Source organism: Mercenaria mercenaria, chromosome 18 (genome assembly GCF_021730395.1).
Source record: "Mercenaria mercenaria strain notata chromosome 18, MADL_Memer_1, whole genome shotgun sequence".
In the NCBI taxonomy this organism is placed as follows: domain Eukaryota; kingdom Metazoa; phylum Mollusca; class Bivalvia; order Venerida; family Veneridae; genus Mercenaria; species Mercenaria mercenaria.
The window spans coordinates 29,328,878-29,356,435 of record NC_069378.1 but is presented as its reverse complement, the minus strand read 5'-3'; the positions used below and the strand labels follow the sequence as shown (position 1 = coordinate 29,356,435).

The 27,558-nt window shown below is 34.8% G+C and overlaps 1 protein-coding gene across 1 annotated transcript in view; it reads right to left on the bottom strand.

Moving 5' to 3' along the window:
• Positions 1-6,911: 6,911 nt before the first annotated feature.
• Positions 6,912-27,558, bottom strand: part of LOC123537747 (uncharacterized) — a 52,604-nt gene continuing 31,957 nt past the window's right edge. The window contains exon 2 of the mRNA XM_053530391.1: positions 6,912-8,468. Coding sequence (XP_053386366.1) covers positions 7,481-8,468 — 988 coding nt within the window. The 3' untranslated portion in view covers positions 6,912-7,480. The remainder of the gene's footprint in view (positions 8,469-27,558) is intronic.

Genomic DNA, 27,558 nt, shown 5'->3' with positions numbered 1-27,558 from the left:
TTAAAATATCCACACTTAATTTAATGTAATGATTAGCATTCCTGCAAATAAGCCCCTACCTTTCTTCTAATGTTTCGTTTCAGGAAGATATATTTAATTTATTTTGATAGAAGCCATTCGAAGAATTAATAGTTTCCATAGAATCTCAAAACTACATTGAACAATAATGGACTCTTTGAGCAATAAACTTTCCGTAGCCCATAGTTTCATTTTTACCACCATTTTAGAAAATGTCGGCCATTTAGCCCAGTCTGTGGCAAGTAATTTGCCAAAAGGATACTTTTTGTGATCGGTATCACGACTTAGTGATGAAATATTTGCCACAGTCTGCCATTCTGATTTAACTCTTTGAAGTTCTGGGATAATCGTATCAATGGTCAAGGGCTGACAAACAACATTTTAAAGTATTTTTGGAGAATTTTTATAACATTTCTATGACAGAAATCTTGCTATCACAAGTGTCTTCCTTGAAATAAATTTGACAACGGCAAAGAGCGTATGGCGACCATTCACAAAATTTCTTGGAATATAGACACCCTAATTATGTATGTATATCATTATTAGCTATCTACTTCTGATGGGCTAAAGATAGTCTGCTTAAGGACGCTCGCTACAGTTTCGTACTATTTTTCTCAATAATAGATTTTGATGAAGTGTTTTGTATTAAATGATCATGTTATGATGTATTGAAAAATGAAATAAAAATACTAGGTCACCAGCTTTGTTTCAATTTAATTTGCCCCTAGATATGGTGCTATTTTTAACATTTTTCAAAATTTCTATAATCCTACAATATATTTCAGTAAAGTACAATAATCAGCATAAATTTGATATCTAAGCATTTTTATAACGAAAAACAATATATCTATTTGAAACATGCTCAGAGAAATCAAAAGAAAATGATTTTGTAGAGAAAGGAATACTTGTTCAGCAGACCCAAGGGCTATTTTTGCATATTTTTGTCAATTTTAAGTTGGTACTTCTGCTATTTTATCGAGTTTCACATAATAGAATTAAATCAAACTCTGCACATACCTTTGGTAATGTCTACCTAATCTAAAACAATAAGAAAATTGATAGGTCACCATATTAGATTTCGCTTAAATCAAATTACAACGAGGTGGGGTGTGGCGGGCATTTATACAACGCAGGTTGGTACGAAATAATACTCTTTCAGTGTTTGAGCAAATGACTTAGAGATATATCAAATTATCAAACGGCAGATTTCTTAATAAGCGGATTTTAAGGTGTTTCTGAAGCATTTTGATGTCATAGAACGATGAAAGTTTCCGCCTTTCTCCGAACAAAACCTATAGTTTACGAATACGGATGTACGGTATGGGTACGGTACGGGATTAGAAACAGCTGTGACTCAATGCAGAGTTCGAGCGCCGGTATAAATTACAGACACCAGTATATGTCGGATTGAAGCAATTTGAACTAAATATACTTTAAATGTATATATTTTGTAACCATGGTGATACTTACCCTAACATTTAGTCAGTATATTATACATATTGTACATTAAATGCATGCGAACATACAATAATTTGCGAATTTTTGCCGTACGCGACATTAGATAATCACTTCCGGGCATGCGCAGAAAACCGCTCCAACTCTGTAGTGAGCTACATCGATTAGAAACACAACCAAATTGGCACGGTATTGGGGTAAATATCGACCCGTCCGGAAAAACTAGCGAGTGCCTTTAAATATAGTATCCGTGTAAGAAGTCTTTCAGTTTTGTCCTTCTTAATGTTGAATGCACAGACTACAACTTGTAAATACTTTTAGATATTAGCTATGACCATTTTAGCTGCAGTAGAATTGTGGATGTTTGCATACATGTAAGGGTCAGGTACATTATAATTCTATGACGAGTTTAGAACGCGACTGTCCATGACATGTTCAAATTGCCACTCTTGCTTTCCGCGAAAGGACCTAGAATCAAATAACGTAGAAAACTTGCAAAGAAGTAGGTATGAACCTCACAAGAAGATCCCGACAATCAGCAATAGTTGTTACTGATCCTGTAAGTGTAAGGGCTGAGTATCATTTTTCCCAAAAGAATATAGCTGCTGAGGATATCATTTGCATTAGCATATTTCGTGTTTATTGCCGAATTTAGACATATGCATAATGTTGATAGAAATCTTAGAAAATCCTCATCAAACATCTTCATTTTGGCTAAATATGTTAACTAACTGTGTTATTCTGCAGTCACAATTACATGTCTGTATAACAACAATCATTTGTTCAAAACAGACTTCCAGTTTTTTAGTGGCGTAATATATTCATATTGTTTTACTTACACATTTATGTAGTAGTTAAACCTTACACACTACCCGCCATACCCACAAACAAGTTTATTTTATTATTCCTTAGATAATATGCGGTAATTATTCATATATTCAAATACGAAATTTTTGCAATATATATCTTTAATATTGTATAAATGACGTTCCGTTTATTCAAAATATTATAAAGCGAGATAATTATGTATTTTTACGATAAAAAGTACTAAAAATCACATTTCGAATCAAAAGCAAGCAACTCTGATCAATCATTTGAAGATGATGATAGATTTATTATAAAAAAAGCCGCCATTTTGATGATGTCATAACTCAGTCCAGCCCCAGAATTCAGACTAACGACATGGCTTAGAATGAACTTCAGACATTATGAAACAAATTGGTATATGTCGCCTTTAATCTTTTTTTCCAGTCGCACGGGAACAAAAATATGGCTCTAAGCGAATACACAAATGCGTCACCATTACTCCTCCATAATAACGCTGTATGCCACGAAGCGAGCAGAGTAACATCACTTATTTTATAGTACTAGTCGGAAGTTTTGCCACATCCTGTCTATATTTGGATAAGAGTACCTAAGACTACTACTTATATCCAAACAAAAAAGGGTAAAATTCTACGATCTGAAATAAATGAATTAGAAAAGAAATGTGACCGCGCAGTTTCGACACAATAAAGATGGTTGCCTAGTAACAGATATTCAAGGTTTGCCTCATTATCTTGAGTTATCCGTAAATAGGTATGTTATATTGAACGACCATTTTACATATGTTTTGAGTTTTAAAATGTTCTTGTTATTTACTGGATGACCTTCGTATACATGAATTATAGTATTGCTACAAGATAAATCGTATCAGAACTTCTGATATGTGTGTATTTTTGAGTTTTTCGAATATTACAGGTACGATTAGCGATAGATAATTTCTACAAATAATATCTAAAGCTTTTTATTATAACTGGATGACAAGATATAATGTTTGAGCTTAAGCTTACCATTTAGATTGGTTTCATGAAATAAAGGTAGATACCTTTTCAACTCATGACGTTTCATTTGCAAAATAATTTGCATACATATTGTCTAAAACATTATATTTGAAGGCTGAGTATTTTAATATAGAAAAAGAAGTTACGAACTTTTTATTTTCGAAAAAAAAAACATTTACAACCTTAAAATATAAGCGTTTTATTCGATAGATTATTCCTAATTCCTTTCACCTATAACGTTACATAACAGCATGGCGCAACCGGCAGTCTTGTCGCTTCCAGACTGAGCCGTTGACATTTAGGGCACTTGGTCTGGGACATTCTCGGTTTCTTGTGATATTTTGTATGCGGAAGTCGATGCATGTACCTCCGAAATTTTTGTTTTCTGCATCTTATAATAAAAGCATTTGTCTTTATCAATATTCAATGGAATTTAATTCGGGATAAGATTATATAAAATATTAACCACTAAATTCAACTGTTCTTTATTTCATATAAAATTCAATTACTTATGAACATTTTACTCGACATTTTCCAGTATATCAGAATTTCAGAAACTTGTATTCCCATAAAGAACTATATCGCTGCAATAGAAAATTGGGTCTTAACTTTTATATAAGAAAACTACACACCGTTTAATATTACCTGCTGAATTAACTCCTTCGTTTCTTTCAACGTCTCTTTTTCGAGACATGAAATTCTTATGCCGCCATTTTTAATGAGATGGGAACATGGTGACTTCGACAGAATGCTACACATGCATACTGAAATGCAGTAAAGTAAAACAATACACGGTGCTATTGAGAAAGGGCTCGAGAAAGAGTAGGACTATATATACATTGTATTTGGACTACTTATGAATAGACCTCGTAGGCTTGATTTGGTACTGACAGTCATCCAATTCCACAACAGTATGACTTTATATCGGTACAGCGGACCAAAGAGAGTAAAAAAACATTAGACCATAAGATCGTTAATTTTGCTGTTAATTTCCTTGTATATAATTGATCTAAAATAAGAATATTTGGAGTTTTGATCTACGATTGCACACCTGCATTTACACTGAATGACGAACTGAACATTTTTGAATATCGGATTTCAGTCTACGATATTAAGTTCAAGTTTTGATCATGGAAATGTTTGAAATAATGCAATCCCTTTAACGTTAGTGAAGAAAAGGAGATGGGTTGGGTGTTGTTCTTTTCATTACCGTTATAAGCCCTGTCTGCTATTGAACCACTTGGATTCAATCTGTACTTAAAGTTATAGATCTCATTTTCATATAATCGCATAAAACAGCTCATGCCCACGCTACTCGTGATGTATTTTATCTTTAAACCAGTTGACAGAAAATAATTAAACTTTATACATTGTACACATATATTGAATGGATTCCATGATCACAAAGGACCAGAAAATATAACAACACTGAATCCAACCTAGATATTTATAGAAACTGGCATAATAACGTTGTAAGCATTTTTTGCGCTCGACTGCCAACCTTTAGATACTCGAGATATTTGCTCGGGCTTAAATTCAGCTTGATTAATAAATGCGCACTTGCACGGCAAACCCTAATTATGGTAATTTGTGAATAATCAAAATATATTTCTTAATTGCCAATAAATCGTTTCGTTGAGAAGGTCACCTTTGTCATTTGTAAGTATGCATCAATAATAATTTCGTACTAGCAGGTGTAAAAATTATGCCTGCACGTATAAAATGTTAATATTCTAGAACTCCTTGTTCTATCTATTTACTTTTGACCCAAATGGTACGCCATGAAAAAGGAGTCATCTTATGTGGTCGGTCGGTTAGCTGACTGGTTGATTGCACCTTCATACATACCATGATAACCATGAAGTATATTGGCATTATTTGGTACATGAGACTCTGGTCGGAGTTATGACTACAGCTTTAAATGGATTGCAGTGAAACGTACTGTACACAAGATAGATATGCATGACGTTATTAGCACTTAGATGTTGGCAAATTTTTGCCTCTGACAAAAGCAGTATTGCGGCGGTATTAATGCTAGTTGTTTTAATGCGTGTTTTGTTTTTTAATAAACCATTTAGAAATATGAAATATGTGCTGCCTTTAGTCGCTTGTCCTATATGACTGCAGAAGTATACTGAACCAAAGAGCTAACCCGACATTTGCTATTTTGCAAATAGTATAAAAATTACTGAAAGTACATTTCTTAAATTAAAGGAACAGTTAGATCGATCTATCAATATTAACATATCAAAATATCAATGGTATTAAATTTCGCAATAATATAATTTTATTCATTTTACTACTAAAGCCCGTTTTTTAAAAAGTCACACGAAAGATGCGATTTTAGAAAATGAATATGTACAATTTATAGAAATAAGCAAGTGTAGATTTTATTTTTTTACTTGGAAATCTTTAAATTTTACACACATATTAAAAGTTCTTTTACGACAGGACATCACAATACCATTATTCTGTTTGTGTTGTCATTTTCTTCCCTCATAATGCTTTTCGCTAGTTTGTAAATTCTATATGTTTTAGTGTATTTTGTGACTTTTTAAAGATGGATTGAAGTCGTAAAATGAGCGAATTTATATGATAACATATTGTTCTAAGCGTAGACTAAATTTCAAAATTGTACGTTCAGTAATTTTTAAGCTACTGGCAAAAGAACTAATGGCGGGTCAGCTGTTTTGTCCAGTATATTTATTTTGAAAATATTTACGTTTCAGTAAAGCACTTATTTCTGACATTGTGTCAAAATTGTGATTTCTTTATTACACAGACTGTTTGTATATACTTGACGGTTATCTATGGTGGCTGATTTAGTGCATTTCGTTTTGTCGCGTTGGTTTGCGCGCGGTTTATGTAGCACATTTCGTGCTGTCATCCTTGCGCGCGCGCCATATCGCGCCATTACAAAATATTGAATGATTTTTATGTTGTTTTGGCGCGCGCTCCAACGCGACAAAACCACACACAAAACTTTCAAAATTTCGTTTTGGCGCGTTGGCGCGTGCGTCAGGTTGACAGAATGTGCTATAAAAGCCGTGCGCACTTCAGCGCGACATAATGAAATTTTCTAAATCAGCTACCATACTTATCGACAATCTATCGTAAAACAGAAGCCTGTGTTAGAATTTATTCTATTAGTGATCTAAAGTGGATTTGGCCATTTCAAGGGACAAAACAGAAATCTTGGTTAGAACTTATACTTTTAGTAATCCAAAGAGGATTTGGCCATTTCAAAGGAAAGTGCGGATAAAGGTATTTGATAAAGAAAGTTCAGATGTAATTGGAGATATTGTTCGGTACATGTATATATTTGTCTAACTTTTGTGTGCCTTACATGTTAAACTGGTTTGAGCATCAAATGATATTAACTAATTACTATCAGGTCGCAACATATTATACTTTACAACTCCTGTTTAAAACGTTTATTAAATTCTTGAAGGAGGTTAATTAATATCATGAAGGAGACAACTTCAGGTGATTAGTAAATAAAAAATGAAGTTATATATTTTAGTTTATTTTTATATACAATACCAATTCTTGTATAACACCAAATCACAGTCAAAGCGTTAGAATAGGAAGCACAGTCGTAAAAATGAAATACATGTAACCGAAAATTTATTACCTTTTAAACAATAACATGGCTAAATTATTCTGATGCTGAGAAATTAAAATAAATTACAATCTACACATAAAACTTCACCAAACATTAATACCAGTTTTGTTTGATTTAACGATATTTTATTACCTGTATATATATGCAAATAGATACATAAAATTACAACAAAACAAAAGCAAACTCATGCTACATACTACTGTAATTTCCTGTAAGTACTAAAGTACTTATTTTCTAGATAACGTGTACACGTGTATTTCATTTGAATTACTCCATGTTATCAGTCTGGAGCTTTGTCTGTCAAAAGCTAAAGCATACGGATGTTTAAATTTCTCTGAAGCTCCCAACAACTCTCCAATTTTCCTGCCATCTTTGTCAATCTGTAATACGTTGTTTGAACCTATCCCACTCGCTAAGATAATATCACCCAGCAAGACACACACTCCCCAAGGCCGTCTCAATTCAGAATCACTGAATATCCAAATGACCTTACCGTCTTTTGACAAGGCGGTTAATTTTCCATTTTCATCGGTGACGAACATAGATCGATTGGATACATTTAACCTAATTGTCTAGCTGACATCAACAACTTATCACCATTGTCGTGCTTTTCGTATGTTCTCAACAGCACTCCAGACTTCGTGTAAATAGGAACTTGATTACTGTGACAAACAAACAATGAATCTTGCGTTGCATCATAGGAAACCCCGATTGCTGAACTGCCGACATAAAACCCTGTTTTCAGTTCCATACGTTGTCCAAACGATACAAACTGTATTTTATTCATACCATTAAGAAATGTGGCAATTTCTTTTGGTCCTACTCTGCATACTGAATACGGAGTTCCACCAACCTGAATATGATCTTCAACAGCGAAGCTTCCGTTCAGTCTCTTCAGTTCTGAATTTGTATAATTAGCAATTACGTATGTCCCATCATCCATGGTACATATACCTGTAATTTCACAGTGCGTCGGATTTATCTTGAACGTTCCATGTAAGATGGCTTTGTATTCTTTGACATTTTCAGCAGTAACTAAAAAGCCCATGCTAGTTAGGTTTTCTTTCATTTCGCTATTCAATACAAATTTCAACTCTTCAGTTGCCTTTCCTGTTGTTAGCTCTCTCAAAAGTGTTTCACAATTTTTGATCGATACCTTGCTTGTTTTAACATTCGTAAACAACTGGGATTCATTTGTGCTGGAAAGTTTCTGCAGATTTTTCTTTGTTGTTGAAGTAGCAGTACCAAGCGTGTCTAAAGCGGACTGTACGTCTTTTCTTATATCTTCATACTTAGATGATATTTGTTGCTTCGAAGTTTCTGCAAGCTTTTCGATCTTCTTGATAAGCTCATTCTTGAAGTTCTCTATTTCTTCAAATAACTTCTCTTTTTCATGATGAAGTGTCGTCAGTTTACTTCTCTTTGTTTCTTGTTTCTGTTTTATTCTCGTCAGAACATTCTCGAGTGCCTTTCTTGTGTCATTGAGCTCCGCACTCTTCTGTATTCCTTTAGCAACATCAGGCAAGTAGTCCACATGAACACACGACCTTGAAAGGAAATTAAAAGACTATACAGCAAAATGACTCGCTAATGTCATATCGATTAAGTGGCTCATATTTTTGACGAATGTGTGTATAACTACAGTAACTATAAAGTATCTTTTAGATTTTGAAAGAACCTACACTACTGCAATTGCATAACCGTATTAACAGAAATAAGCCATTTTTCTTTATTCAGTCAAACTAATAAAGACAAATGGAATTAAACTTTTTATCAAAGGAATTGCTATTTTGTTTATGGCGCTAAGACCAAGGACTTTGTTTCATAAAGTTCATAAGATTTATCCTTATCTCTGTCCTGAACTCATATGTGGCTTCGGTTTTAATACTTCGGTATTAATAATACGAAAGTTAGTGTTACTTCATGTACATTTAGTAGTTAATATCTCGGTAGTTAAGTCAAAGCATGATAGAATACGTATAGAATCAAAGCACTGAGAGTACTGATGGGGCGGTGCATTTCAGCTGTTTTTAAGTCATATTGAGATAGGAACCTGTGGTTTGCGCAAGACATTTTGTCTCACTGAGGATGACATTCATGCCAAATATAAATTGGATTGCGTAATATGTGCAACACCTACCCCCCATCAACTAGCACCGGCATAAACAGAACTTTATTACTTAGTGTTGAATTCAAGAATGGACTCAATGATTCAGATGGACCTGAGAACACAACACTGAATTAAAATACTTTTTGAGTCCAACAAATCTACTTATCCATGAACAGTCGAGCTGATAATTATGTTGTTAAAGTTTTCAGAAATGCGATTCTGTTTACCAAAAAAAAAACCTTTGGGGTATCAAACATCTGGGAGAGTAGAATAACAAAGCATTTTGAAAAACTACATATTTAATAAAATAAAATGATTTCATTTTAGACAGTGAGATCATTTAAAACAATAATAAGAGATCATTTGAAACAATTATTATGCATATAAAATATGTGAGAAACAATACAATATTATGCATACTAGACAACGCATATGTGGCATGTAAAAGTACAGTTCCAACATGTCCAAAACAAAATAATTTTGTGGTTTCAGTTCAAGTCACATTTAGCAGCAAAATAAATTCATGGAATACAAAATAAGAACATACATATTGTGTCAATCTCATGGAAAAATCATCAGGTCTTAGTGAATTTGGGGAGCTACTCTACCAAGAAACTTAAATAGCACTAGACCATTAGAACTACAGGTCGTACGGCAGATTCAGGAAAATCAGGACGATATTGTTAAGTAAATCCATTCTTTTGTTCATAGGTTACTGAAAGTACAATCATATTTTTAGTTTAAGAAAAGATCACAACTAAGAACAGCAAAAGTTGTCAAAGGAAAGTTATTTTTCATTAACAGCATTGTTAACTTACTGAATATGATAGTCCAAAAAAAGGCATTCTTATGATATATCAGTTATACACAAAAACTTAATAAAAAATTGCCAATCAAAAAACGGGCTTTAAAGCTATGTAACCTGTGCAAGTAACACAATTAAACACAGTAAATGTGTGTGTTAAGTTACAATTGAACCCCATGAGAGGGTGCAATTACACCAGTATTAGTATTAGTGGTGAAGAGGTAAAATGTCAACTAGTGAACTAAGAACTAAATGCAGCACATGTAGTTCAATTTAGTGGTCAGCTGTTCTGCAGATTGAAAAGTTAACCAACTTCATTATTGAAAGAAACTGAATATGGACATCCCTGCACAAATCTAACACTTTCAAAAACATAATTACATTTTGACTAGAACTGATGATTTAAAAGCTGACTTTCTGATTAAGGCTAGATAGACACCTGAAAATACTGAGTTTACACACTCCAGACATATTACTTATGGTAACAATAGCAACTCAACCTATTCTGATGCAGACTGCACACAGCGAGATGCATATCTTTGAATGATTCCTTTTTTACAAGTTTTCCTATAACCCTAATCAGTTAAGTCACTTGAAATCCTTCTGTACAAAAATAAATGCATAAAAAACTATCAGAAAACCATGACTGACAAGTAATTATGCATGAAATAAAAATCTCCATAACCAGTAAAGATCCATTCATAATAATATGTCATGCAGTAACAGTTGCTTGTTAAAACAAAGACATTTCCTTCTAATTACATTGTCATGGTTTACAAATATAACATTAAACAATAGCTCCGGGGGCAATATACACCAAAAACGTTACATTAGAGGATGGGAGCAAAATTTAAAGAACTTTACTTTTGAGGCCCAAAGGACATGAAAACAAAGGGAGAAATTAAAAAAAAATCCTTACCAGGTACAGGTAAGTCAAAATACACCTAGAAGTTGGAGGCACCATTCATGTTGTACCACAGAAAAGTAGTCTCGGTTTTTCCCTACAGCTAAATATAAAAAGTTTCAAAAAAGCTATTTATAGTAACATAAAAGGGAAGTAATTCATTTTTTTATTGTAAGTGAACAAATAAGGGATCTGCCAAATAAGAACAAGAACCCTGCAATGCAGAGCAGTATACACAAAGCCAAGTCATGTATGACCTTAGATCCCTAAGATGACCTTGATGCTAGTTATTTGAATCATGTGCTCTGCATGTTGTCTTAATGTGGTAATCATTTGTGCCAAGTTTCTTTAAAATCCTTCAAGCTGTTCAAAATTTACAGAGCAAACAGGGAAAAAACTGGTATGACCTTTGACCCCTAAGTGTGACCTTGACCTTGAAGTGAGACATCCAAAAAATGCGCTCTGCATGTCCTCTCTGTACAGTGAACATTTGCGCCAAGTTTCTTTAAAACCCTTCAAAGGATTAAAAGTTACAAAGCGGACACGAAATTGCGAACAGACTGGCAGAGGGATTGACACCGGGGGTGTAACATAATACATCCTTTCAGGCGTATAAATAAAAACAAATGAAATGACTACTTTGCTACCCAAAAAATTCTAAATAAGACTAAGAATTTGAAGTAACCTGCAACTATTCATGCTTTTAATATGATATTCCGAATCTAATACAAGCTTAAATAAGTGCTGGCAACAAATATTGAATGTTGTGAAATACTTCAAGTAAGGTACTCCCAATTTCCTTTAAATTACATTGTCATGGTTTACAAATATATGATTAAAAAACATAGCAAATGACTATTTGCTACCCCAAAAATTCTAAATAAGGCTACAAATTATATACATGGACACTAAATATAACTGAACAGGTACATTAAAACAGTAAGTACAAATAAGATATTTGTTTCAGTGAAAGATTTAAATCTTTCACAAGTGAACACAAGTTGCAATATTTTCAAGTATTGCATAATCACAAGTGAAAATGCAAAACAATGGTGTTGATTATTGAAAAAGATTTTTATCTTGCATGTAAAACAAGCAAGGATTCTTTTTATTTCACATTTTCAGTAAATTGACCCCTTTGTTCAGTTTGTTACCAGCGAAAAATATATTTGACATTTTGCAATTTTAAATTTTGAAAAATCACTGAAGCATGTAAAAACCGCCTGATTTGTAAGCATAAAATAACTCTTGTATACTCTTCAAAAATCACAAATATCAAATTTTAAGGTAACTTAATTTTCAAAACAGATTTAAGTTCACATTACCATATATAACACAAAACAAAAGTTACAGTTAAAAAAAACTTTATCTCCCCTTTAATTTAAGTGAAACTAAATGCATGTCTACAGGACACTAGTGCCCATCTCCCTGTCACCGAAATTTCATGACTCTAGGCAAAATGAATTTTATCACAACTACAACAAACTTAAGCACTATGTATTTTATAACTTTAGTCATGGGTCATAACTCTGACCGAGTGAAACCCCAAACAGAACATCATGTGCACAAACATATTATATCACAATCATCCATTATTTTACCTTTACAGCAAATTCTTTTTTTGGTAATGTATGTAACACACATTTTTAAGCACATGTATTTTTTTACAAAACCAAGGACCAGAACTCCTATGAATTCCCAATTTAAGACATTATGTGCACTTCTTCACATGCTGAATAACAAGTTATTAACAACCATGTGAGGTTTGACGAGACTGTGAGATATGCATGTGGGGAGGGGAATATGATAACAGCACTACACAAAAACATTAAATACAAACTTAACAATAATATCAATCTTGCTGTATATGTCAGCACCCAATTATTTTCAAACAAAGGTATTTTAAGTAAACTTACTTCAAAGGTATTTGACTTTTCGACTATTTTGATGCTGGATAGTGAAACTGGGCACATCTGACAAAGCTGGAGCTGTCACTAGAGTGTTTAATGACTCCAACTTGGATGTAATATCGGATAATAGCTCGAGTCTGTGTCAAAAGTATTAAGTAATAAGAGAGATAAGGATCAAGTGTATCAAAACAGTAAATATTAAGTAAATTTTTAGCAAAAAGGGGGACATAATTCATGAAATATTGATGCAACAGTGATGCACCTTTTGTCATGTTGAATCAAATCCATTTTGTAATAACTTGAGATGTAGTGAACTGCATCAAAACTAACCTTTAATTCTAAGTAAAAGGGGCATAATTCATGAAAAATTGGTGCCTGAGTTATGGACCTTGTGTCATATGATGTGGGTGATAAGGTTGAACAATTATTTTAAGTTTGATTCAAATCCACTTAGTAATAATTGAGATAAAGTGAAAGTGCACCAAAACTTTAATTCTAAGTAAAAAAGAAGGATAATGCATGAAATATTGGTGCCAGATTTAAGGCCCTTGTGCCATATGATGTGGGTGATGATGAGGAACAACTATTTTAAGTCTAAGTAAATCCATCAAGTAATAACAAAGATAAAGAGAAAGTGCATCAAAACTTTAACCAAAGTGCGGAACGGAAGGACGCCGATGCCAGGTCGAGTAGGATAGCTCTCCATCAGCTGCTCTCCATACTTTGTATAGTCGAGCTAAAAATACATCTGAGAGCGGAGGGTCACACAAGGGAAATCTCTGGCAGAACTTTAAGCTTTTTCAACTGTCACAAGTTCATTTCCTTTCGATGTCACAACGAATGTGACAGGACCATTTACAGTTAACATCTCAATATCAACTGGCTCTTCTTCACTCAATGACTGCTGTAGAAGTTCAGCAGATACTCTCAAAGTATCATCTTCACCAGTGAATAGTTCTGCTATCCCATCCTCGACACCAACCGCCTCCACACATACAGTCCTTTTAACAACTGGGGCATCACAAGGCTGAAAATAGAGAATGAAATGTTGCAAAAATTATAATATATTAAGGCCTAAAAAAAAATCTTGTTTCCGGTAACATGCTCAAATAAAATTAAGGTAGGTAGGTTGGAATTTTTTTTTTGTCAAAAATGAATACAAATAGAGGAGTTATGCTTTAAGAGCATCAATATACCGACATTGACCTTTTAACAGATTATGTGTTGTCACATTGTCTTATCATGACGAACCTTTGTGCTAAGCACTAAGATAATACTTAAAGGATTTTTTATAAAAGATACGTAGCAAACCAATTTAAACTTGTCAGATCTTCAATAGTGACATTGACCTACAAACCGAAGTCATGTATGTGCATAGTCAACATATAGCCCTCTGTTCACATACCCAGTTCATTTGTTTGCTTGAATACATTTTAAGTAATTGTAGGACCCAGACTTTGGGACAGACAGACGGAGAGCATTCAAAACGATTTCCAACAAAAAGCACATACCTCAACTTTCGAGTTGCCTGTTGTTGTCAGTGTCAAGTTGTTGTAATAGTTGTTTATAACAACATCAGTTATAAGGACATAATCCCCAGGCCTGGCCGTTGTGTCTGCGGCTGTCCTCCATAGTGAAACTTTTGCCTTCCCAGACGTGTCTTCCACTGTATTCGTCTTTATCTTAACGTCATCTCCTCTGACTACAGCAGTTCTTGGCACATCCTCCTGCATAACAGTTGTTCAAAAAATATTCAAGGATTTATGTAACTGACTCTTGCCTTTTTAAAAATAGAGTGCACTTCCTCCAGATTAACTGTTTGCCATTACATTAACGAAAAAGATTTAGTTTACTAATATCAGAAATATCTGTAGCATTTGATGGCGTAGCATCTAGGCAAACCATAGCATTTGTTCCATAACATACAGCATAACTTACAAAACAACATAAAATGTAACTTATAAAAGTTTTACAATAATTTTATTTTCACTTTTTTGTAATAAAAATTACTCTCTGGGATATAAACTAGTTATTTTTATTTAGGGGCCCAGCCCAAAATCTAGCGGCCATGGGCTACTGAGCTAATTTATATCCCTAATTATTATGAATTTACTGTTATTTTTTAAAAACAACCAATAAAAAGACTTTTCAAATAAATCAATCAAGAAAAAGTTGTATACCTGAATGATCTTGCCCTCCACACTTGATTTCTTCGATGGAGGCGACCCCAAGGCAGTAGATATGGGGACCCTCTCCGCTGGAGGCGGGTTCAATATCAACATCACTCTGCTGACATCTATCGGCGCAGGTATCAAAACTTTACTAACTCTCGTCACTACAATCACAGGCACAACCCCATTCCTCCTGATAATCTCCCTAAATAAGAGAGTCGTCCCAACCTGAAACGAAAACAACAATTTATGGCGTTTTCAACAAAAATTTTCTTTACACAAAGAACTGAAGTGAAAATATACTGGTCAAATAACAGAAACTTAAAACACAGAATTCCGTAAATTAGACCTGTAACAGGAAACTTCGGAGGCAAATAATGCAAAATAATAGCAAATTTTGACAGTTGGTTCATCAAAGATTTATATCCAACATCCGTTTAGAGTGTCCTTTCCTCTCGCTTATGCAACACTTGTACTGTATTCTAATTTGTTCACTGCTTATATGGACTGGAAAGTAGATCCATCGGAAGCATGAGAACAATGCAAAAAGTGAAAACTGCAGACTCGGTTTGATTGAGTCTGTTCATGAGCAGTAATGGAAAATGAAACACTGCCAGCGTCCCCTAGCACTGGCTTTAGCAGTATTCAATTTTCAAATCCAAATGAGTTGAAATCAATTATCCCGAAGGACCAGAAAACTTGATGATAGCAAAGGAACACAATTTAATGACAACAACAGCTAGAAATTGCTCCAGGACGCTACTCACCTTAAACTTAGGATATTTAGTTGGGTCATAGCATACGACCCGTGCTAATGTCTCCCCATCACTAACAACACTAGTTAGTGATGTCTTTGATGAGCCATCTTTGCTTTTGTATTCATCAGCTTCCTTAATAGCCAATTCCTTCGCCTTGAAAGGCTTGCTATAAGGCCCTGCTGCCCTTTCCTTAAACATAGAGCTGATGTTAGCCATCTGAAAAACAAGAGCATAATATATATGCTGAACTCAGTGAAGAAGCTAAATGACAACTACATATAATAAATATTCACATACAAAATATCATTACAATAAACAACTTCATTTCTTAGAATTTCATGCTTTTTCCTATAAAACTCCCACATGCACCTTATAATTGAATTCAGATCTTAACAAGAGGTGTTGGAGGACAGCAACACTTCACTATTCAACAGGGAGTAAAATTGCAAAACAGGGTTTTGGGACCTGTAAAATGCGTATCAGTTTATATGACAATGGACAATTGTGTAAAGTTTCAAACCATTTCCATTAGTGGTTACTTTTGGTTTGAAGCTTGTTGGAGAAAATGCCCATATACCATATTCTTAAACATTTACTTTTTACAATCTGTGCCCCTAAATAAAAATAGCTAGTTTATATCCCTAATTAAATATGCAAAGTAGAGGTATGTCACCTGTGCATTAAATGTCAGATCATGACACAGTGAAAAAGTGTGTTAAGTTACAATCCATTCTCGTTAGTGGGTACTGAGATACCAGCTTAATTACTTATAAAAACTTAACCAAAAACTGTTTAGTCGAAAAAAAGGGCATAATTTTGTAAAAATGCAAAGTAGAGTTATGAAACTTGTGCAATGCATGTCACATTATGACAGTGTGCAAGTGTATGATGTTCCATTCTATTTCCATAAGTGGGTACTGAGATATCAGTGCTGCGGCTGATGATGACCTACACTGGTGGCAAAGGCAGAATCAATCGTGTGCAGCATGATAAGGATTTACTATAAGTTTGACAATGATTAACAAAAACTAGCCCAGATATTTTAGAGGAAAATCTCTTCCATGGATAATTCACTTCACTCATACAAATTGCTCCACAAACAGCTGACTGTCTAAATACCACTACTAGTATATATAATGTGTATAGTTTATAACTGCACAAAGGAGTTAAAGTTTACAGTAAATCAACATAAAAGGCCGTATCACAGTGAATAAAAAATCCATCTCAAAAATGCCAGCTAGAACTAAGCTGAATCCAGCTTGTTCACACATAAGTACAAAGGTTTGTGGTCAGAGTAGTAGGACTCTAAAGTCCCAAACTTACGCAAACACCGACAGGACAAGTTTGTATATATGTGATCAAGGCAGGAGCCATAGTCTGTGGTCACTGACCGAATAAGCTGAGAAACACCTAATTTGTCAAAAAAAGCTGCGGGATATCTGAATTTTCTGAGAACTCGAAATTGAAGTCGCCCATCAAAATAAGCTTATCCTTTTCTGAAATGTCAGACGCAACAGCTGCCAAGAAATTTGTGTAATTTCTGATAGTTGCACATTTTGGAGGGCAGTACACAAAACCGATGACAATATCTTCCATAAGATATATAAGTATAATTTCTATTCCAAAGTATGTTTTAATTTCGTAATGTTGAACCATAATGCTTCCCTGTAATAAACAGTAATTCCATGCGCAGCTTGTTCAAGATCAGAACACAAGACACTGAACCCATCCATTTCGTACTCGCTTGGTAAAATGCCTGAAAGTCTTGTTTCCACAAAACCTATTACATCTGCGCACAAAAGGTTATACTCATGCTTAACGTCTTCTATATGTTTTCTCAAACTTCTGCAATTTTGGAAACAAATTTATGTTTCACCAATCGCAGTACACCCAAGATTTGGCAAAATTTCTTTAATTAATTTCTCTGTTCGAAGACTTTCCATTTCTATTTTCACATCTACAGAAACACTCATTTTGTCAGAATTCAATTCTAGAATATGTACACCAGAAAGGCTTGTAACTCTGCTTAAACCAACATAGTGTATATGGTCAATCTTTCGAGTCCCAAAGTGCATAGCAGCACCTTTAATTGTAGAACCCTGAGCCTTGTGGATTGTTTTACCAGCAGAGATGTTTATGGGAAACTGACGACGTACTATCAGGTAGGTTTTGTAAAAACGAAAGTTAAACTTTCGACAAGTTTCAATTATGGGTGTCCATGCCGAATCTATTCCTTCTCTGTAAAAATGGTTGTATTTCATACGCCAATTCTTCCCTATGGACTTTTCATTGAATTCTACCCATACAATACTACACCTACTTGAATTCTCTACTCTGAAGTCAAATTTTCTTACAAAACATGAAGCACCATTGGTCAGACCATCTCCAGTATCTATATTCAGACACAATTCACATGCGATGCCTATCCCAAGTACAAGTTTTTTTTTTGCAAACCAATTGTTTTATTTGGATCAAGAGGAATTTTAGAGAGAATTTTGTTATGCAATGATGCGCTGAAATCACCAGAAACCGTATCAATTGCCTCAATTTCTATGACATCAGAAGCAGGTATATCTGAAAGTATGGCTGTGTTATGACAGTTACAATGTAGCATCTACTCTAGTACAGAACAAATGTGGCAAATGTTTTATGCTATCTCTGTTTACATCCAAACTTTCAACTGTTCTCTTTTTCAATACATCTAAATCTTCTTCAGCATGATTTCCTTCCCGTAATCTATTCAAAAGCATAGCAAAAGCTAAGTCATCTTTCTGCCTCATAACTTCTATCAATTCAAAAAAATCTGTGCCTATACTCTGGAGTTGTGCTGTTTTGTACACTTGGGAAAAGACCCACGAGTCCATTACAGGCTTTAACTGATACAAATCCCAAACTGCAAGAACACTGACACCTCCAAATGGCTTAGTACAACCTTTTATTTCTTGCAAACGCAAGTTTATAAAGTTGAACATCCCACGACCAACCATAGATATTTCATCAATGATGACCACTTTCAAATCATGCAGACGGACTCGCATTGTGTTAAGCTGTTGCATATCAAGAGGTTTAAACTGAAAACCTTGACTTGCTGGAATGCAAAAGGCAGAGTGGATTGTGCTTCCTTCAATGTTATGGGCAGCTTTTCCAGTAGGGGCACAAAGCAATAGTTTAACAGTATTAGGGTTTTCACTCTGCATATGGTTAAGGTATTTAAGAAGGGCTTGGTAAACTGCACGAATAGGAACAGATTTCCCACATCCTGCACCACCGGTAAGGAAAGTATAAAATGGAAGGGCATTTTTTTTAACTCTATGAAGGATATGGTAGAAAAAGCGCTTCTGTTCATTGTTTAAATTTCGAATGTTTTGCAAATAATTTTCATTACTAACTTCACTGTGAGGTAAGACATCATTACACACACTTCTTCTGTTAATGCCCAAATCTTCTCCCAAGTCATAGTCTTCATGTACACTTGTATCAACCCCTGGATCAAAACATCCTAGGTCAACTGGTCTAGAAGAGCTTTCCCTCTCTATCAATAATGTCTTGATGCTGGGCCTCTGGATGAATGGTCATTTCTATCTGTTCGTGCTCCATGTCTGTGAGAATGCTTTCATAAAAACCTTCACTGTTCTTCTCATACTGTGAGCGATTCACGCTTACTTCACCAAGTTTTGCCATGTAACTTTCTTCAAAGGTTTCAAAGCCATCAATCAAGTCTTTTTCATCATCTCGCCAGTGAGTGTACAACATGATCTTTTCACGAAAATGCTCTTCCCTATCATGATTTATAGAAGTTAGGTGACTATATATGACCTTCTGCTTGGTTCTTTTTTTTACTTTTGTACCACATGCAAACCTAATCACTCTGTTATCTTCTTCAGTTGCATCCTCCAAGTCGTCACCCTTATCATGTTCATACTCTATTTCTGGCAATTCTTCCTCTGCATCAGAACTTACATTTTTACTTGATGTTTGTTTGTTACACAGGTCATACCATGAGGCAAAATCAGCATAACAAAGACTTTCCAGTTGCTTTGGCCTCCTCTTGTATCTCTTCAAAGCATTATCCATTTCAATGTTCTTTGACCCTGCTGGGAGTTCTTTCAGTTCAGATATAGGTTATATCAAAGATGTTGTTCTGGTCTATTTGTGTCAACATATATAACGTTTCTTGTACACCTTCTAAGCGGCATCTGGAGTACAAGATAAACAGCTTCTTGGGCACCTATCTCAACACTGGACAAAAACTGATTGCCAATTCTTCTCACTTGCTGTCTAATGTCATTGTCTGATTCTCTAGCTTCAATACAAGCATCACGAAGTAGATTTGATAGACCTCTTTGACCTTTTGAAATATAGGATACTATGTATGAAACACAAGAGTAAGGATCAAGGACATACTGAATATCCATGTTTGCTTGCCAACACTTCAACAAAATCCTGTTGTAATTGTTTACTCTGCTTTCTGAAACAGACCGCCTTAAAAAATCCTTTGGTCGAGACAGTGTGGAACGTATTGTTTGAATATAAGAGTCATAACTCATTTCTAGATGTACTAGGAAGTCTTGAAAAGACATTTCGTCCTCAATTTGATGCATCTCATTGAGGCAAGTTATTATCTTTTCATAGGCGTTTGCATGCTCTGATCTTTTTTTGGTTTCATCCAATGGATGCAAAACAAGTGTTTCTGGCACTGGGGGAATAGGGAAGCTGAAACGACAGATGGCCTCACCGTGTTTTCTGCAAGTTTTAGCATGTCTGTGTGTCTGATAATTAATGAAAGTTGGCATTTCTTCATCTTTATAGCATGTAACATATTTATCAACAAATGCAGCTATTGATTTGTCGGAAGAAATGCCATGAACAGGTGCATCTTTTATCCATATGAGCATGTGTATGTGTGGAGACCCACATTGCTGAAATTCAACACGGTAGAAAAAGTCAAGTATTTCACCAATAGGTAGACAGTGATGCTGCAAAACATGTTTTATAAAAATCTGTACCCTATGATCAAAATATCTCGCACATGTTACTGGGTCTGACTTTATTAACAAACACTTGTCTTGCCAAGAAAGGTTGTTTAACTCACTACTCGACATTTCTTTCCCATGTACAAGCTTAACAAGAGATTTCATCAAGGGTTTCCATTTCGTTTCTGTAGTGAGAATGAGCAAAACCATGTCGGAATACCAAGTTGGCGAATCATAGCAAACACGTCTCTTTTGGCAGCCTCCCAGTAAGGCGGTGAGCCACGAAGTGTTCTAAGAACTCTGTAACCATCATCCTGCATAGTCAGTTTATCAACAAAACCAGGAGTAAGTAAATCACCAGCTGTGAATGTCATTCCCTTTGCCTTACACTTTCTTATTGCAAGAAATACTTTATCCCTTATCTGCTTGATTTGTAGCCTTTTAAGTTTGAAAAAAATATTTGGAACACACATGGCCACACGCCTATCAACACTGCGAAGCTCCCACTTACAAATATCACTATAATGTAATGGAACAATGCGCTCACAGTTTTCAACACGCCTAACACCACAGAAGATAGTAGGAAAAGAAAGAACTTCAGAATGAAAATCTTGAAAAAGGCTGATTGGTGAATTGTTTTCACCAGGCGCAACAGAAATCACCTGATTAAATTCTCGGAAATCAATTGACTGCAAGTAAGTATCAAGATTTCCTGTAGGTCTGTCTGCAAAACTGTCGTTTTCAGTCCAGTCATCACTGGAATTCATATCACTAGAAACAGATTCTTGCAAAGCCTGATCTTGGATGTTTGGAACAATATGGGGATGTTCTAGCCATGTTTCATTGATACTTATACCCTCATTTGGAAACAATGTACTGTTATCAACTAACCATTTGGCTGCTTCAAACACTTTGTTTGGTCTTATATTTTCAAAAGCAACATGGTTTTTATATGAAAGCTTGCGCTTTAATTTCAACATTATTGTTTCACTTGCTTATATCATCCTTGGCAGTGATTTTATAGTACCACTTACATCAGCAGGTACATTTACTATATTGCCTTTGAGATTGATTTGGCCGCCCCTGGGCATCTCACGTAGCTGAATAAATGGTAACCTTGGGAAAACTAATCTCTCTTCTAGGTTTGAAAGCTCAAGCTGCTTTGGCCTTACTGGAAACTTAATGCCATTGTTTACCCAGAACTTTGGGGTCTTCCCAACACGAACATATTCTGAACAACTTTTGCAAATCCATTCAGTATTTTCCACACTTTTAACTCCAGTCAAAAATCTTGACAGCAATGTTTGCTTTTCTTCTGGCACACGCTTAACATTTTTCACTGAATGCTTAAAAAAGGTTCGCGTACAACAAGAACAAACAAAATCTGGACCGAAAGACACAAGTTTCTCAAAAAGTTGAGTCACAACGACATCATCACATACACCTGAACTTTCAACTAAATAATGCTGATCAAAGGCTGTATCAAAAGAATCTTCAGTAACATGTGTATTTACACCAAATGCTTCTGCAACGTGCCTGTCATCAACAAAATTTCTCAAGGACTTCCCTTTTGTCAAGTCCTGAATTTTTCGCTTTTCCGACTGGCTTATTGATGGTTCTGCTAGGGTTTTCCTCCTTATATCTTTAACTAGGAACCCCTCTCTATCACTAAGAATTTGTACCTCAAAGGCAGTACACCTGTACCTTTTTGTAAATATAAATGAATGCAAGTCAAACTGTATATCATCAGAAAATTGCCCTAGAGACAGTGATAAGCTTCGAAAGAAAGAGCACAACTCAAACAGAGTAGGAACAACACCTAGAACACACTTTCCATCTGGACAGCTCATGCCTTGTCTATTTCGAGAATGGCTATCAAATATGTAAAATTGGACACCATCATAACTTACACCTAATGAAACACCATTAAACACTATAACGAAATTGTTTTTAACAGTACATGCTTTTAAAAAAGCACCTTCAAGGGTATGGTAATTCTGCCCATCTGCAAGTGGATTTTCATTTAAAAACCCAGAGAATAATTCTTTGTGCCTAATAAATATTCTTGTTCCTTTGTATAAAATACGTTCTGGCAAACTGACCGGATCTGTTAATTCCAAACCTGGATTTATTGAGGACATTGCACAGTAAAGGTGGCTGCCAGCAAACAGAATCTCATTTAGATCTTGAGTTTGAATATCAGAACAGTTTTTCCGTCTTTCACTGTTATCAGAAACATAAGGCAACGTGGGACACATTGTCGACCCCTTGCCCTGGTCGGAGGGCATTCAGCAGCTTGGTTAAAATCGGCTGCACTAATAAATGAAAACACCATTGCAACGTTTATGTATTCTTAACATAAAGTAAGTCTACATCCTAATGAAATCCATGAACATACCTAATCAAATGGTCAATTATTTCATTTTTGTACCGCTAATCCTTTTCGATGTTTATTTACATTTGTAAAATTAAGCCTTCATCTGGCATAAACTACATATCATCAATTAGGTAATATACCGCATCTATTATAAACTACCAGGCATCAAAAATGTTGCATAATATATCTGATTTACTGTAAGGTCATACGTATCTTTCCAAGACATTCCTGCATTTTTGACAATTAAACTCCCAAGGTATTATAATTGTGTAACTCACTTCAAGCTTTCATTGACAATTTTGCAAAATAGGTCAGAACAAGTTCAACTTATGTCTTTGATGCAGCAGAAAAAAGTAATATATTTATACACTGTAATGCAGTGTCAAGATTACTGCAAGTTCAATTAAAAAATGTGATGGTAACCTCTTCAACTTTGAAAAGGAATATTTTTTATCAATGTTGTTTCTCGCTTCAAAAATGAAATTCAGTAAATAGGGCTTGGGTTATATTTGCTAGTTTTTCTATATAATTCACTTCCAAAATGTCAACATATTATGAACATAACTTACACGAGATTATCATAACAAAAAGCTAACAGTTTTAAGTTCAAATCTGAATTATAATTTGTCAGTGTATAAACATGAAATTGTGACAACTCAACTCATATATTAATCAGCATTACTTAAGACACAAACTATAAGATCTTTGTAAATATTTTACTCCAAAGTAAGATGGTAGTAGGTCAACTGCAATATATGATGATAGTAGTTTAACTCTGAATGATAACAGTTCAACTCCAAGATATGGTAATAGTTCAACTCCAAGATAAATTAACAACAGTTCAACTCCAAGACATGATTGTAATAGTTCAGCTCCAAGATATGAAGGCAATAGTTCAACTCCAAGATATGATGGTAATAGTTCAACTCCAAGATATATTCAACTCCAAGATATGATTGTAATAGTTCAGCTCCAAGATATGAAGGCAATAGTTCAACTCTAAGATATATTCAACTCCAAGATAAATTAACGACAGTTCAACTCCAAGATATGATAGTAATAGTTCAACTCCAAGATATATTCAACTTCAAGATAAAATAACAACAGTTCAACTCCAAGATATGATTATAGTAATAGTTCAGCTCCAAGATATGAAGGCAATAGTTCAACTCCAAGACATGATTGTATTAGTTCAACTCCTAAGATCAATATTATAGGTCAACTCAAAGATACAGTGATAACTCAACTCCAAGGCAGCATGATTATAAACAGGAGAAATATTTAGCTAATTATATTTAATAAAGACAATATCAATATCTTGTGATAGATTCGGGAAAGAAAAAGTTGTACTATGTTAATTGCAAACAGGACTGATTTACCAATGTATCTTTTTAATGGATGCCTGTAACATGTGTAATAATATCTTTATTTTATGAAGTTAACTCAGTATGCAATGAAATAAACAGATACAAATGAAATCACTTATTTACAATGACGCCTGCAATTTTGTCTTTCCTGATTTCAAGGCATACCCGCGTTCCTTTTAAGGGTCTGTGTAGTCAAATAATAGCCCCAGATTAAAGACTCACAATATATTTTTGTAGAAAAGTAGCTCTTGACTTGAGCTAATATTAACTTGTGATACTGTTTATCTGAAATCTGTGATGTAAAATATCTGGTATAGCCAGATAAATGATCAAATATTAAAGCTGAAATCTCTTTTTTAAACGACAGTATGTAAACCTACCATCCGTAACAGGTGTCAGGTCACAGCATTATAGATTCGCCTGAAAATGGCAAATACAAATTATTCCCCCTAATATTCAATGCCTTTCAAACAAATTTTAAGGTAATCAATACATGCATCCTGACATTTTAATATTGGATTTTGTGCAGAAGATACTAATTCAATATTTAATACTTTTTACAGGCTGTTTCTAACCTAGAGAATGGTTCTTACAAGAAATGTGATCATAAATTTGAAGATCTATTTTTTCTTTTTCTTTCAACAGCTAAGACATTTCAGTGTCAGAAATGTATATGAATTGTAAAATAGCTACCAGGATCTTAAGTCCAGATTATTAGCCCTGATTAAAGATCAACGATATTTTTATCGGAAAATAGTAAAGTTATGTCACGACAGTGAATCCGATGAAAAATATCTTGTACAGCCTGATTAATGATTAAACAATAAAGCAGAAATCTAAAATTTCACACGAAACCTAAGTATGATCTACTTTACTACTTATATGTCCGTGGCCTAGCAGTTCAAAGCTGCATAGCATTGGCACTAGATGGCCTTTAATAATTATTCTCCCTAATATTCAATGCCTTTCATACACATTTTATGGTTAAAAATTCTTAAATGCACTCTCTTAATGCATTCCGTGCAAGAGCGACAAAAATCGATTAAAAATGTCCTTGAATAGGCCTACTCTTCAATTATCAATATACAGTTTCGTAACTAATGAGAATCGTCCTCAAAAATTCAGGAACTAGAAATGGATCTAGCATGAAAACTTTGCTGAAATCAACAAAATAAAACTTCAGTGAAATCACGCACTTAAAATATATCGTTTAATGTAAAGCAAATATCTAACACTGAAAAAGGTCTTCCTGAAAATAGACGCAGGCTTCTTCTGGCTTCAGGCTACATCAACATTTATGCAAAGTCGTATGACAATGTAACAAGCCCGAATACATATATAATTAGGCTTTACAAGTTGTGGCTCAAGATATTTATACCTGTAAAAGAATGAACTAGATCTACTCAAAATAATGTATATTTACTTACAATTCAATGCTTATCTTGATCGTCGTGCTCCAATATGGCGGCTTCGCGGAAAATGATCGCGTCTGTCTGTCACGTGACTTGGCGTCTGTATAAGTACTCGTTTTATATTTATAAAGTGATCAGCTTTTTTAAACAAACGAAATGCTGTTATGTGCAGTTTTTTTACACAATATATTATTGATTTAAACACACAGTTAATATTTTTTTATTATTTAAAAAAACTTGATGGAACTCATTATTTACTGCGTAGTGCAATAAGTTATTTGGTTTCTAAAAATAGCAATCGGGAAGCCTCGGTCATCTCCGGAATCCTCCTTGATTTTCGCTGATGACGTGAGAGTGTAAAAATAACCATAAAATAGGTCATATTCGTGCGCTTTGTTGTAGGTGCTCTTATTTATGAGAGGATGTAGAAAGTGGATGCGCTTTGCCGTTTTGCACTAAGAAGTGGAGTGGTTTTCATTTTCCCGTCTTAATTCCATTGGAGGCGGAGCTTACGCACCGCCCCAAAAACTAGGAGATATGGTGACCTGTATCTATGTATATTTATATTTTGAACGGCGTACCTGTGTTTAATAGCTATACAAGCTGCACAACAGACTTCGTCGCGATCTTTACAGAACATATCGACTAATTTCCCGTGGTGGACTGCACATCTTTCTGTCGACCGGCCAGCTCCAGCTCCTTCGCTGTCATTTCGCCCCTTTTTGTCCAGACTTGTCTAAAATCTGGTGCGATCTTAACGCCGGGAATTTATTATGATCCAGCAAACATGAAAAGTGTTGTGGATGCGACTACACGTTACAGGTCAATAATATAAGTGCTTAAATTTCAGGTTAAATGTTTGATGCGCCGAAAGGTCCATTTAATAAACATATCAGCCTAATTATCACGAGCGCACAACATCTTGTCTCTATCGCACGACATCTTATATCATGCGCTCGACATCTTATCACGTGCGCACGACATCTTATCTCGAGCGCACGACATCTTATCTCGAGCGCACGACATCTTATCTCTTGCGCACGACATCTTATCTCGTGCGCTCGACATCTTATCTCGTGCGCTCGACATCTTATCTCGAACGCACGACAACATATCTATATAAATTAGGACCCTTTATGTGTATTCAGGTTATGACTAAAAACATATGGACGAGTAGATAAATAGGGTCCCGCCTATTCAGATGTCAAACTTCCCACAAGTACAAGTTTATCACATCATTTGGGAGAGCAGTGCACATAATTGGTCATCCTATCTTCAAAATTAAACGAACATAATGATGCTTACTGCATGTTAGAATAGCAACAAATCGCAGTTCGACTGATAGTATCAATTAGCACATTGTCAGAAAAGTTATAAAATTGCATGCATGAATTAAGGGGATACAGGGAAATTATTTGATATATGGAAGTAGCCAACATACTTAATCTTTATTTCAGTTTGTGTATTTAACCTACTACCCTGCAAAGCCGTGTAACGGTTATAAGTACAGTCGAGTCCGTTTAATACGAACTCGCTTGATACGAATTTTCGGATTAAACGAACAAAGTCCGAATTCCCCGGCCGGGTCCTTCTATTTTCTTTGTAAAATTATTTCGGTAATAGCGAACTCGCTTGATACGAATAATCGGTAGATACGAACACATTTTGGAAGTCCCAATAAGCTTAAATATTATACTTTTCCATCTTTTGATACGAATTAATTTTAGAAGTCGGGGCCGTTATAAAATGTGTTGAAAATAATAATATGGTCAAGCTGGTGCCGCTCGGTAATTGGACAATGGAGTAGTTCACACCTATTCACAAACAAACACTCGGTCCTTTGTGTATCA